The 14,399-nt window shown below is 48.4% G+C and overlaps 1 protein-coding gene across 1 annotated transcript in view; it reads right to left on the bottom strand.

Annotated features, from left to right (window-relative positions):
• The window catches only part of TBCD (tubulin folding cofactor D), a 142,582-nt gene that overhangs the window by 39,853 nt on the left and 88,330 nt on the right, over positions 1-14,399 (bottom strand). Inside the window, exons 15-17 of the mRNA XM_020907279.2 lie at positions 14,035-14,092; positions 8,571-8,600; positions 5,591-5,676 (exon numbers count right to left, since the gene is read on the bottom strand). Of these exons, the coding sequence (XP_020762938.2) occupies positions 5,591-5,676; positions 8,571-8,600; positions 14,035-14,092 (174 nt within the window). The remainder of the gene's footprint in view (positions 1-5,590; positions 5,677-8,570; positions 8,601-14,034; positions 14,093-14,399) is intronic.

The raw sequence follows: 14,399 nt of genomic DNA, 5'->3' as shown, positions 1-14,399 counted from the left end.
TGATTCACTCAGATATAACTACATAGTTGAGAAGATACACAAGGATATTCACTTCATATCGTTCATAGCAGCAAAAGACAGAAGCCAATGGCCAGGAGGGGGAGATCTACAGGTCACACTCCATATAAAGATATGGAAGGCTCTCCAAGACATGCAGGACGTCACGGGCAGCAAACGGCGTACATGCTCTGCCGTGACGGCATATGCAGAGAGCTGCCTCCTTACTACTGACAGCCCAACTGATTACTACAGGCTGACCTCGTTTTATTGTACTCCACACACACTGCATATTTTACAAACTGAAGATACATGGCAACCCTGTGATGAACAAAGCAGCACCATTTTCCAGCAGCATTTGCTCACTTTGTGTGTCACATTTTGGTCATTTTTGCAACATTTCAAACTTTTTTTCAACATTATTATATGTGTTATGGTGATCTATGAACAGTGATGGCTCATGTTACTATGACTCGCTGAAAGCTCAGATGATGGTTAGCACTGTTTGGCAATAAAGCATTTTTAAATTAGAGCATGTACATTGTTTTTACAGACACCTAACTATTATCCCCTAATAGACTACAGATTTGTGTTAAGATAGCTCTCATATGCAGTGGGAAACCAAAAAATTCATGCGACTCACTTTAATGCAATATTCGCTTTGTGTCAGCAGTCTGGCCCGGAACCCACAATATCCCCAGGGTGTGCCTGTATCTGACCAATCCTCTGTGGATGAGCACTTCGGTGGTCCCAACCTTGCGCACCGTGTGCCCCTGCTCAGCATGGACAGAAGGAAGTCAATACAACCACAGACACGATGTGAACCAAATCTCTCTAGAAGACACAGGAACTGTGGGTCCACAAGGACCCCCAGGTAGAACCAGGTGCCTGAGAGGAAAGCGGAGACGCCCCGGTTTTCCCCAAACAACTCCTGCACCTTCTGAATTTTATACCAAGCACATGTATTACTTACTCCAAAAAATACACTTTTATACTTAATGCCTCTAAAACACCAACTGCTTACACATATTGTCTGAACTTGCCACACCATCTACATAGCCCCACTATGGACTTGTCCATCACCCATGTGTTACACAGAGGCTGAAAAATACAGTGGATGGCACAGAAGGCCAAGAAGGGGGAGCAGAATTTTATCCAAAACCTGTGTGGGCACACTGCATGTACACAGGGTGAACACGGGTGCGAGGTGGGCATGCGTGTGCTACAAGGCATGAGCTCTGGGAGAGTCAAGTCAGGGAAAATCTGTGCTCCAGGCATGAGAGGAAGAAAAACAGAGGCTTCTCCAGCAGCGAGCTGGATTGATAGCCCCTCTAAAAATGAAGGAATCACTTAAGCGGGAGTCAGAAGAAGAAAACAGAACAGTCAGGGCAGTCAAAGCTGTCAGAAATGGAGCCAAGATGTGACTCCTGGTCCCACATAACCTATGGGGCTTTGGCCCCACCCAACAAACAGACCCACCCCAGGCCAGCAACTTGAGCTCCCAAAGAAGTGGGCAGACAAACCAGCAGCCTCACAGGAAGAACCAGACAGGGGCTGGCCACCTGAATTCTAGTCTGAGCTTTGGCACTAACTAGCGGCTGACCTTGGAGAAGATGCATGGCCAGAACCACCAGCCCAGGCGGCACTCAGCACTTACAGGGACTCAGGCACGGAGGCCAACTGCAATCTAAAAGGGGCATCCACCACGGGGCGAGGACTACAGGCAGGAAGGCCAAGGCGGGTGCGGGACCACTGGGGACCAGGAGGCAGGGTGCGTGTTGCAAAGAGAAGCATTCCATCCTGCACTCAGACAAGTGTCAGGGTGGTCATGGAGGCTCTGCAAGTGTCCTGTAGGACAGTGAGAGCTGGGCTACGGTGACAACTGAGCAGGCACGCAGAGTGAATGCTTGAGGGTTGTTAGGGAGGAAGGAGTGACAGAACTAGGTCACCAACTGGACATGAGGAATGAGAGAAGGAGAAGCAAAACTGAGCTGATGATGTGGGCAGCATGATGTTCACTGAGTTAGGAAGTAAGAGGGAAAGTTCACTCTGAGGCTTCCTTAGTTTGAAGCACTTACGGGACAAGAATGTGCAAAATAACTGGAGAGCACACCACTAGAAAACAAAATATGACAAAATCCATCTTTAGAAGGATGCACAGCGCTGTGGTGCCAGCGATCTGTTAAGGAAATTTACAACTGCAAGAAGACAAACCAACAAACAGTGCTCACAACTGCTCGTTACGCCACAGCAGAAAACAGCTGGGCAAAGAGAAGCACCACCCGGACGCACACATCCCAAGTCAAGCGGCTCGAACGGCCACCAGCTGGTGAGTAGGGCACAAGCCGCAGCCCGTGCAGTGGACCAGTAACTGAGCAGCATCGACGGACGATGACATGCAGAGACAGGAGCCCACACACCACGTGACTGTCCTACACATTATAGAAAAGGTCAACTCCAGTGACAGAAGGCAACTCCGAGGCAGTCAGGGCCTGGGTTTGAGGGCACTTTCTGGAGTGACAGAAACACTCCCCGTGTTGACTACAGAGGTGATTATGTACCTGCCAAAACCCACATTTTAAACAGGTGAATTTTACTGTATACAAATCGAATGGAATAAAATAGGAGAACAAAACTTAAGCTGATTTTTAACAAAGGGTTTTGTCTTTAGGAATACACAGGACACTGAAAAGATAGGCCACAGACAAGGAGAAAACATGAGCAGATCATGGGTCTGAGAGAGGATCTGCACCTTCTGAGGAAGAACTCTCAAAGTCTCAGTAACATGCAAACAACTAGCCCAGGAAACAAACAGGCAAACGATTAGTCAAATAAGCCCATGATAAGATGCTCAATGTCATTAGTCATTGGGGAAAAAAAAATTAATGAGCTCCTCCTGCACATTCACTAGAATGGCTGAGATTAAAAAAAAAAAAAAAAACCCAAAAAATTGACCACACTAGGGACCGGCAAGGACAGGGTAAGATGAGATAGTCACTGTGGAAAACCACCTGGCAGTTTCTTAAAAAGTCAGTGTCCAGCCACTCCACTCCCAGTGTTTGACCAGATAAAAGAAAGCACCTCCCCACAGACATAGGTGCACACAAAGGTGATCGAAGCCCCCACCTGGAAACTCCAAGATCCACTTCACAGATGGACAGACGTAGTTCATCACATGAAGGAACAAGGAACGCATGGGCACCCACGCAGGAAGGACACATCCGAGGAAGCAGGCAGAGCGCAGGTGGCCAGAACAGCACCCAGAGTCCACACCACAGGATTCCAGTCACTGAACAACCCAGAGCAACAGGAACAGACTGGTGCCTGGAGGAGTGCCTACGTGCGTGCTCAGTACTGTCTGACTCTTTTCGACCCCACTGAGTTCTAGACTGCCAGGCTTCTCTTGCCTGTGGGATTTCCCAGGCAAAAATATTGGAGTGTGTCGCCATTTCCTACTCCAGGGATCTTTCAGACCCAAGGACTGAACCTGCATCTCATGTCTCCTGCAGTAGCAGGCAGATTCTCTACCGCTGGAGGAGGGGCACCTGGAGATCCTGTGGAGCCGGGTCTCTCACTATCTGTGTTCTGGTGACAGAGATCTGTGCCCGTCAACACCGATCAGCATCTACACATTAAACACGAGCAGTTTTCCGTTTGTCACCAGTACCGTGACAAAGCTCTGAGTCAAAAGTAGAGGTAAGACAATGTCAGTCTGCCCACCTGATGGTCCTCGTCCACAGGTTTCAATTCTGCATCAGACACTCTCCTCTCCAGAAGAACCATCCACGCATCAGCCCATATGCCCACTCAAGATGTGCCACGAGCCCCTCGTGTTTGGCGAAGCTGAGCTCCAGACCTTACCCAAAACCCAAGGCATTTTCTCCCTCACTGGTGCACCCAACACCCCAACTCTCTGGGTGACCCAACTCCTGCACCCTAGCCATCCCCTGACCATGTCCCCCCACCTCAGGCGGGGCCCTGACCTTCCCCTGACCGTCCCCCACCTTGTGAGGGGCCCTGTCTCTTTGCTTGCAGTTACCAAAACGTAACTACAGTGATATGCTCAAAATGCAGATCTGACCATCAAACCTGGTTCCCTGACCTCAGGACAACCCAAGGACCACTGTGGCTCAAAAGCCCCACCCCGCCAGGCTGGGCCCTGCTCTCTGGACTCTTTCCTGCAGAGCTGTCCCCCCAGCCCCACCAGCCCCACCAGGCTCCTTTGGCATAGGACCCTGGGTGTCAGCCCTGCCTTGGGGCAAGGGGAGAGCTTGCGCAAAGCGCCCTGTGGTCATGGGGTGAAGCCACAGCTCCTGGACTATGACTGCTGGACCCATCTGCACAAACTGCCTCTTGTCCAGGCAAGTGTGCAGAACCCTCTGTAAAAAACACAGACCCCAAGCCAGCCCATCTATGAAAAGCAGAGCAACTGTGAGACCTCAGCCACAAGAAAAGCATGCCAAGGCCAAACGCTGCGAGTTTTTAACCAGAAAACTTGGGCAAAGGTGGGAGATTCTTCATGTGTAATACATGTTCAAAGATTAACAATCAAAGAAAACAGAATTAAAACAGGAAAGAACTGATAAGGCAAAGAGGGCCATTAAATGCTGAGGAAAGGTGGAAAGGATGCTAAAAGTACAGAGTCTGTTTGGGCAAAGATTGTTTCTGGGAAAGTGGCCAAACGCTACATCTTTTTTAAAAAAATATCTATCCGTGCTGGTTATGGAGAAATGTAGTTTCTGCACAGTTTGCACAGCAGGGGTGTTAGGGAATCTATCCTTCAGACACATAATGGTTAACAATTTTAAAAGGCATTGGTGTGCTTCCTCTCCCAATTCAAAGCAAAATTTAAGGCAAATAAGTCACTTCATGAAATCATGCCCATCCGTACTACTGCTGCAATGAGTTAATTAACTAAGACACTGGGCTCACTGCCCCAAGACTTACATACTTTAATTATGTAAGCTTTGATGCGATTTCTATAAAACTGCAGTTAGGGATGTTAAATATTTATTCCTTGACCTGATTTCTCAAATACCTCTTTTTTACTCATAAAGAAGCTAGAGATAACTTTCACTTGGGAAACACTGCTTCACTGAAACAGTAAAAGCACAGTCCCTTTCAATGTGAAGGTTCATTCTGAGAAGCTCCCCAGCGGAGCAGTGGCCACACAGAAAGCAACACACAGTTTTGGCTCGCAGCTATTCCCTGCAAAAGACCATGCTCTAAACGAAATACCTAATGAAATGGGCTGATTTAAGAGAAAAATAACCACCACAGCCGTGTTCTTCAAACCGTTAACACCTCTTTAAAAAGTGAGCACCTCCTTCTCCAGGCCACCCATGACGGGCTACTGTCCTCCTTTGGATCTTTTGTGAAGTTTTATGTAAACAGACTCAAACCCTAGGCACTTTGTCCCATCAATGAGAAAGAAACCTTTCAAAACAGTTTTCAATTCCTTTTTCAATCTTGTTACACACAAATTTACTTTCAATGGATCTTCCAGGCTCAAGAGACCAAACGGTGGAAACTGATCTGTGAGATCTGTGATTCAAAGAAAACATTGTGTTTTATGATGACTATTAAAACTTACCTTATAACCAGGAAACAGTTAGACCTGTTACCAACAGCAAAGTAGTCAGCTGTGGTCAAAATATCGATCCCATGAGGGAATGTGCCCTAATGAAAAAGTGGTGGGAAAAAAAAGAGACGAAAATTACTTCAATGAGTAAAAGAGGCAATTTCAAAGTCTGATAACCATATGCACATGAGTTAGGTTTATAAACAAATTGGGAAGTGCTGGGGAATGTAGACTTGGTTACTAAACTGACAGCTAAAACTACATGCCTTAACTAAGCTCACCCAAGGACTTTCAAGTCAAGGACTACTGACTGCCTCTCCGAGGCTGGATACTGTGCTAAAATTATTTGAACCACTTAAAAAATTTTTTTTCCTAACAATTATAGCATTTCAATTTTAAAATACTGTAAGAACTCTTTCTTTAAACCACACACCACAGAAAGACATCAGATTTCAGCAGAACTAAAGTTTAGATTTCATTCAACCAGTGTCCCTCCAGCCAGAAGGACCCCAGAACCCCTGAGAGGGGGGCGGCACCTGCCTGGGCTGTGAATCCTGGACAGGAGCCCACCCCCACAGTTGGTGGGAGAATGAACAAGACAAAAACTGGGAGGTCATGTGTGGGGGCCTGACGGCTGACACCCAGGACCAGACTCTGAAACAAGCGGTTGGGGGAGTCAGGGACACTGGCCATACCCAGGGACGCGTTCCCAGCCTAGGCCCAGGCCCCATCCCAAAGTCTGCAAGTTATTATTGACACCACTCTCTGGTTACAATACTTGAAAATCTGAAAACAAGACAGTACGTTTTCTAAAAGGACATAAATGACAAACTTGCAACCAAGGAGTGAATGCTGCGCTGTCACTAACCATGAGAGGGTCTGGGAAGGCCTGGGTCCCTGGTGCCCTTCCTCACTGAGCAAGCCTTAGGCAGAGGGATCCATAAACCGCTAACCTTCCACACTATCTTTTTGAGGGAGCCCCACACATGAAGAACTGAACTTGAAATCTGACTCCGAACTGTCAATGGACCCTGGCAAGTTTGTCACGGACACAACCTCAGAATCGGAGGTTTGGTTCTCAAGTGAACCTAAAAGCCAATCCATCTCTCGACACAGCTCAGTGCAGGGGAGGGTCCCCCAACACCCCAGGGGCAACCACACACCGGGCTGACTCCTGCTGGACCCCAGGCCACCCACACCAGCCTGAGGCCAAGTTAGACAGAGGCCACTGTGGCTGCAGAAGGAGGGACCCTCTGCTCCATTGCGCAAGCCTGCCGCCCCCTGGCCAACGTTGAGACGCCTCCCAACGCCCCAGGGTCTCCTCGGTCCAGCCAGCCTCCAGAGGCTGGCAGCTGCTGAGAGACCAGCTTGCTTTCTTCCAAGTTTCCGGGGTTCCAGGAAGACAGGACTAAGCGACACTCGAGCACACTGGGCCTGTCACCTCACAGCAATGGAAGAAAGGCTGAGCCCTTACTGGGCCCCCGGAAAAGCAGCCCTGAAGGATGAGGTGGCACCTCAACAATCTCAGTGTACCACAAATTCAAGTTCAAGCTGCGTGATTTGGCTCCCTCTACCTTTGGCAATGACTGTGGAATTCAAGCCTTCGTTTGAATCCACCTTGGCATCAGTTTAGCCTTAACACTGCATTCAGAACTGGACACCTCACGTCAAGGCCCTAACCTCTCCACGTGCGGGGTCACAGTTCACAATACAGGCTTACAGAACTCCCTGTTAATCCACCCTCCGCACTGCCCCTCGGCGGTTCTATGGCCTTCGATGGAAGATGAGCAGGTCGGCTGCCTTCACAGACCTGGTCCAGCCTAAAGACCCACTGATTCCTTTCTCAGCTCCACCCTGAGGGCTGGGGGACCCTCCAACACCAAGGCCACAGGGATGGAAGCACCCCTACCCATGCCCAGTACCCCATGCTTCCAGGAGACCCTCCCACCGTGTACCAAACGTCATCCCTGTGGAAGCTGCAGCATTAGCCCTCTCACCCTGGTCCCTCCCTGTCAGCCCAGGAAAGGCGAGTCAACCCAGAGGTCGTGGGCCCAGTGCTGGGAACACAGGCTCTGGGTCAACGGCAAGACCAGCCCTGCTGTGAGAACCCTGACGGACTCAGGGTCACCCAAGGCAACAGTTCTGCACACTCAGTTTCTCCCAGATGTCCAGGCAGGAGTCTTGGAATCCCGTGTTCGTCCAAGCCTTCCCTCTTGAGGACAACCACCTCTCCCATCTACCGCCTCTCCCGCCCGCCAAGCAGCCACTCTGCGTGGGCTCCCCTCAGTCCGGCAGTCTGAACTGTGCCCCTCAAGGCCCCAAGGCCCATCGCTGCTTGTCCCCAGTATTCCCACACCTGAAACTCACTCACCTCCAGCCCAGACCCCTCTCCTGGCGCCCTTCTCAACAGAGCTCAGCTTGGTATCTCCCCTAAGAAGACCTGTCCCCCATTTGCCACCAGATTGGCCACACTCCCAGGGTGGTCATCATCACATACAGTATGAATGACTTGGGGATAAACGCCACACTCCCAGCCCAGGCTGACCAGTGGTAAGAGATTCATGGCCCGCAGCAGGATGTTGCTTCAGGAGTGGCTGTGGGGCGCTGGCAGGAGGAAGCTGACTCCTCCCACAAAGGGGACAGGCAGGGGTCACGTCTCTGCCCCTGCCCAGCCAGGCTCCTCTGCCCAAACCCCTCCGGCGCCCAGGGGCAACTGCTGACATCAGAAGGGTCTCAGCAATGCTTGAGGCACGGATTTCCGACATTTGTGAAAACTACACATTCAAGTTTCCTATAAAACAGCTACTAATTGTTGAAAACTTGTGTCAACACTCACCCAAGTTGAGTTATGAGTGAATCTGTGACCAGAAGTCACCCTGTGAAGTACTAGCTTATTTTAGGTCAATTCTTTACCCATGTCAGTGGCTCCACTATTTTTACTTCTACATCTACAGGAAGTTTTAGGAATGAAGATATTTAAAAGTAACCATACCTGTCGTCCCACATTCTCCTGGAAAGCAGCCTAAGGAAGAGAAACACAAACAGAGTGGTGAGTTAGGTGTGCACTCTCTGGCCATTGGTGATGGACGCGCAGCAAAGCCAGTGCAGAACAAATGAGCCACGGCTTTATTTTTTTTTAAATAAAGGTCTCATTGTTAGCCACTCAGAGCCTTAGGGGTGGTTTTATCTTTCTCTTTTTACATCCTGCTGTGCTCTCAAACCACAGGTTAAGAATTCAAGTTTATAAAATCTGCTAAGTGGCCAATGCTGACTTTCACACCAAAGCCTAATTCAAGGCCCTAGATATAGAAACAGGAATAAAGCCAAATCTATTTGGTTAACTGAAGGCCCAAACCCCAAGTCATCTTACTGGGGATCTGTGATGACAGCTCACAGGATGGTGACACCGAGTGCCTGGTCTCCTCATGCCACCTTCCCCAGGAACTGCAGTGGACACACTCCACGACCCGCTCACAGGCCCAGAGCAGGGCTGTTCAGAAGGCCCAGAGCTTCACTTAGAATGAGGTGTCCTCAGATGGACCTTCTTGTTTGTTGTTTAGTCACTCAGTCATGTCTGACTCTTTGTGACCCCATGACTGTAGCACAAAAGGCCTCCCTGTCCTTCAGGGACCTTCTCGCCACCAGCTATCAAATGCACACAATGCAACTTCATCGCCACGTGCCATCCACCAGAGACAGGTCAAGGGGCAGAGGTCAGGTGGCCAGTGGCTTCAAGGAGCTCCTGGGAGGCACAAACCTGCTTACAGACACAGGCTGAATGCCTGGAGCGGGAGCGTCCTGGGAATGAGGTCATAACCTCCCAGGACTTTCATCTCACTCACACCATCACCATCCCCCTGGGAGTGCTGGGAGGAGCACACCTAGTCGTGCACAAGGAATCAAGACAACAGAACACAAAGATCCCCACATAATGTTTAAATGGGCTCCTAACACCTCCCGCAGGTGACAGAGGAAAGCAAAAAACTGGGCTGTCTCCAAGACCAAGCATTCGGCAGCCTCAGGGTGGTACAACCAGAACCGCCCTCCCCTGAGGCCCTCGGGCAGCTTCTACACTGGGAGCGGGGAGAATGGGCTTCTGCCGTGCACCATGTTTCAGTTTTCGCGATAAATTCATTAAAGGAAATAAAAAACAAAAATGAAACCAACCAAAAGGCAATGAAAAAAAGATACAATGTCAATTTATGTAACATGCAATATTTAGGAACACATTTACTATTCTGGTGACATCATTTAAAAGGTAAAAAAAAAACCAACCAGATTTATAGGAGAAGGCACAAGACCTAAAATGGTGACACAATTTGGAGGGGAAAAAGGAAATGAGAGGACTCACTGTACCCAGTATTAGGGTTACTATGGAGCCACAGAAACCCAGACAAAAGACAGACATACATCAATGGGACAGACCGAGAGCTAGGCAATGAATCCTCAGATTCTCAGACTTGACACCAGAAACATGATCCATGAAAGAAAACGGCAGTGAGTTGGATCTCATCGAAATTAAAAGATTTGTTGTTATGAAAGACTTCTAAAGAGGATGAACAGAAACCCACAAACTGGTAAGAAGAACATGCAAACCACTTGCCCAAGAAAGGACTCGTATCTGGAATAGAGAGACTCTCAAATTTAACAATAAAAACAAACAACCCAGTAAAAAAGGGAGGCAAAGACTTTGTTGGAGCTGAAGGCAGGCCACCCAAGCCACATATTGTTATTCCGAGTTAAAGTTACTTGACAAATGGCCAGGGGCGGCGGGGGGAGGGGGGGGCAGAAATGGTATTTTAAACACCCCATCTCTGAAAGCAAGAATAAATGTCTCACGTGACGGTACATTCCCCATTTCAGGAGGCAAGAAAGCATCCTCCTCACCAGTTATGGAAATCAATCTTGTCACTCCTTCACCAGCCCCTTCTGTTTAATCTTCACAAATAACCGTTCTTTGTCCAAAAATGATATATAAACAGCCTGCTTTGGTCACTTTAGGGGGCCATTTTATGAGACCGCCGTGTGTACAAATTAACTTTTTTCCCCTGTTAATCTGTCTTTTGTCAATTTAATTACTAGATCCACCAGATGCACACGAGGAGCACTGGTGGTTAAATATCACAAACCAACATTTCACCGAAGAGGATACAGGTAGTAAATACCACATGAAAAGATACTCAACATCACTAGCATCACGATGAGAGAAATGCAAATTAAAGCCACGGTGAGCTATCACCACACATCTAAGCAAAGTAACGAACACAAAAATAATGACCCACCAAACGCTGGTGAGGCCGTAGAAAAACCAATCACTGACAGATGATTGAGGGCAGGTTTACAGTCATGCAGACCCTCTGGAAAACAGCAAGGCCCTTCCATACAGATCTAAACGTGCAACTACCATATGTCCACCAAATCCTATTCTTGGCATTTATCCCAGAGAAACAGAAACTGTATTCACATGAAAACCTGTACATGAATGGTCACAGCAGCTTAATTCTTAATAGTTTCAAAGCAGAAACAACCCAGAGGCCCAACAGCAGATGCACAATTCAGGCAGCTGTGCATAGCTGGACAGGGGACGCAACTCAGCCAGGGATGGGCCGGAAGCGGGGGCTGCCAATACTGCCAAGGCCTGGCTGGACTCTGGGAATCGTGCTGCAGGAAAGGTAGTTCTAAAGGTCACACTGTATGTTCTTGTTCAGTTGCTCAGTCATGTCTGACTCTTTGCAACCCCATGGACTGCAGCATGCCAGGCTTCCCTGTCCTTCACCAACTCCCAGAGCTTACTCAACCTCATGTCCACTGAGTCAGTGACGTCATCCAACCGTTTCATCCTCTGTCGTCCCCTTCTCTTCCCATCTTCAATCTTTCTCAGCATCAGGCTCTTTTCCAATGAGTTGGTTCTTCCCATCAGGTGGCCAAAGTATTGGAGTTTCAGCTTCAGTCCTCCCAATGAATATTCAGAACTGATTTCCTTTAGGATAAACTGGTTGGATCTCCTTGCTGTCCAAGGCACTCTCAAGAGTTTTCTCCAACACCACAGTTCAAAAGCATAAATCCAACTCTCACATCCATACATGACTACTGGAAAAGCCATAGCTTTGACCAGACGACCTTCGTTGGCAAAGTAATGTCTCTGCTTTTTAATATGTTGCATAGGTTGGTCATAACTTTTCTTCCAACGAGCAAGTATCTTTTAATTTTATGGCGGCAGTCACCATCTGCAGTGATTTTGGAGCCCCCCAAAATAAAGTCTGTCACTATTTCCATTGTTTCCCCATCTATATGCCATGAAGTGATGGGACCAGATGCCATGATCTTAGTTTTCTGAATGCTGAGTTTTAAGCCAACTTTTTCAGTCTCTTCTTTCACTTTCAACAAGAGGCTCTTTAGTTCTTCTTCGCTTTCTGCCATAAGGGTGGTGTCATCTGCATGTCTGAGGTTATTGATATTTCTCCAGACAATCTTGATTCCAGCTGTGCTTCATCCAGTCCAACATTTCTCATGATGTACTCTGCATATAAGTTAAATAAGCAGGGTGACAAAATATAGCCTTGACGTACTCCTTATCCTATTTGGAACCAGTCTGATGTTCCATGTCCAGTTCTAACTGTTGCTTCTTGACCTCTACACAGATTTCTCAGGAGGCAGGTCAAGTGGTCTGGTATTCCCATCTCTTGAAGAATTTTCCACAGTTTGTTGTGATCCACACAGTCAAAGGCTTTGGTACAGTCAATAAAGCAGAAGTGTGTGGTTTTTTGGAATTCTCTTGTTTTTTCAATGACCCAGATAACCCCAATGGTGTGATCACTCACCTAGAACCAGACATCCTGGAACGTGAAGTCAAGTGGGCCTTAGGAAGCATCACTACGAACAAAACTAATGGAGGTGATGGAATTTCAGCTGAGCTACTTCAAATCCTATAAGATGATGCTGTGAAAGCGTTGCACTCAATATGCCAGCAAATTTGGAAAACTCAGCAGTGGCCACAGGACTGGAAAAGGGCAGTTTTCATTCCAATCCCAAAGAAAGGCAATGCCAAAGAATGCTCAAACTACCACACAATTGCACTCATCTCACACGCTAGGAAAATAATGCTCAAAATTCTCCAAGCCAGGCTTCAACAGTCAGTGAACCATGAACTTCCAGATGTTCAAGCTGGATTTAGAAAAGGCAGAGGAACCAGAGATCAAATTGCTAACAGCCACTGAATCATCCAAAAAGCATCCAAACCACAAAGATGGCAGCTTACCACACTCATAGCGCCCCCTACACCTTGGTGCCAGAGGAGAAGGCCCCAGGTCACTGGGTGTGGTGCCCCATGGAGCGCACAAAACCAGAGCACAAACAGGAGTCCAAAACGACCAAACACATCATCACACCAAAGCAGCTTTATGATAAGAGAAATTTCATCCCCAATAATTAGGTATTCAATCCCTACCTTTTCAAATGAGCTTCAAAGAGAAGCACCTTTCACTGCATTAGACATGTGCCACTAAGTAAGGAGGGGTCACTTAGGTGGTGTTTAATGCAAAGAACTTCCACTAATTTTAAAGGATTTTAATTGTAACTTGAAAAAGAAAAAAAAAACTTCTGTTCTTCTATTCCACCTCTTCTCTAGGATATCATAAAAGCATCAATGCTTTTATTACTGCTTCCCAATATTAGTTCTGAGGTTCCAATAAACAGAAAGAAAATATAAAAGGCAATTTCTTTAAGGTCTCACAGCGCAGTTTGTGAAGATATTGTGGATCGAACCTAGGTTCCCTGCAGTGGAACCCCAGAGTCCCAACCACTGGACCACCAGGGAACTCCCCAAAAGGCAACTCTTAAAGATTTAACAAGAGTTTTACTGTATTTCAAGGAGTCTTACAATTACTGCCTGGGGGAAAATATCAAGGCACAAACGTGAAGATTTCTCAAGGAATCACTAGGTTTCCTACTGATGCTCAAGACAAAAGAAGAGAAACTGCAGGACACAGATAAGGTTCTGGGCTTTCCTGGGAAACTTTTGCTTGAAACACAAAGTTTCAAGGACCCCACGTTCTTCAGAGAACAGAGAGCAGGCAGGCCATGGGGAGCTCTGTGACCTGACGGAGCCCCTACATCTGAGGACAGAGGTCGCGATTCCACATCACCCACAAGTAGAGGGCACGGCTGCCACACTGATCCCAGGCCCCACACTCACTCAGATGGCAGCACCCACTCACACTCGCCCCTCTGGGACCCCCTGCATTTCCGCCTGGAGGCTGGCAACCCATCGTGACCCACCCGCCACAGGCTACAGCCCACTCCCCAGCTGGGACCCAGAGGGAGTGGGAGCCACACTCCCCCCAGCCCCTGGGCCTCCCTCCTGCTTCACAAGCCAGTGACAACAGCCTCTCGGGGGAGGTGGTCACGGGTGAGAGCCACCCACACCCTCAAGAAAAGGCCCAAACAGGACAACTTACAGAGGCTGCTCTCCTGCAGTTTACATCTCGGTCGAAAACAGTGGCAATCACCAGCGCGCTGTGAGGGAGAGAGGAGGTGGTTCATGAAAGGGACTCTCCACAGACCCTGGGACGCTGACCCCACAGTCTCCCTCCTCCACGTGCCCATGAGCCCGTCCATGGCTCACGGCCTCGGTGGAAGATATGCTCAAAGGGCAGCGAGGGTGGCCAACCCCAACTCCACCAGAGCCAGCGGGGTCACAGGGACGGTGGCCTCGTGAACGGGCCGTGCAGGGCAGGAAGAGGACAGCAGTCTTGGTGGCAGGACCACAGGTACAAACAGAGAAACAACAGGGCCCAGGAGGCCAGCAAGAGCAGTGGTGAGC

This window comes from Odocoileus virginianus, chromosome 17 (genome assembly GCF_023699985.2).
Source record: "Odocoileus virginianus isolate 20LAN1187 ecotype Illinois chromosome 17, Ovbor_1.2, whole genome shotgun sequence".
NCBI classification, from domain to species: Eukaryota; Metazoa; Chordata; class Mammalia; order Artiodactyla; family Cervidae; genus Odocoileus; species Odocoileus virginianus.
The sequence above is the reverse complement of the archived record's forward strand: the minus strand, read 5'-3'. Positions and strand labels throughout refer to the sequence as shown.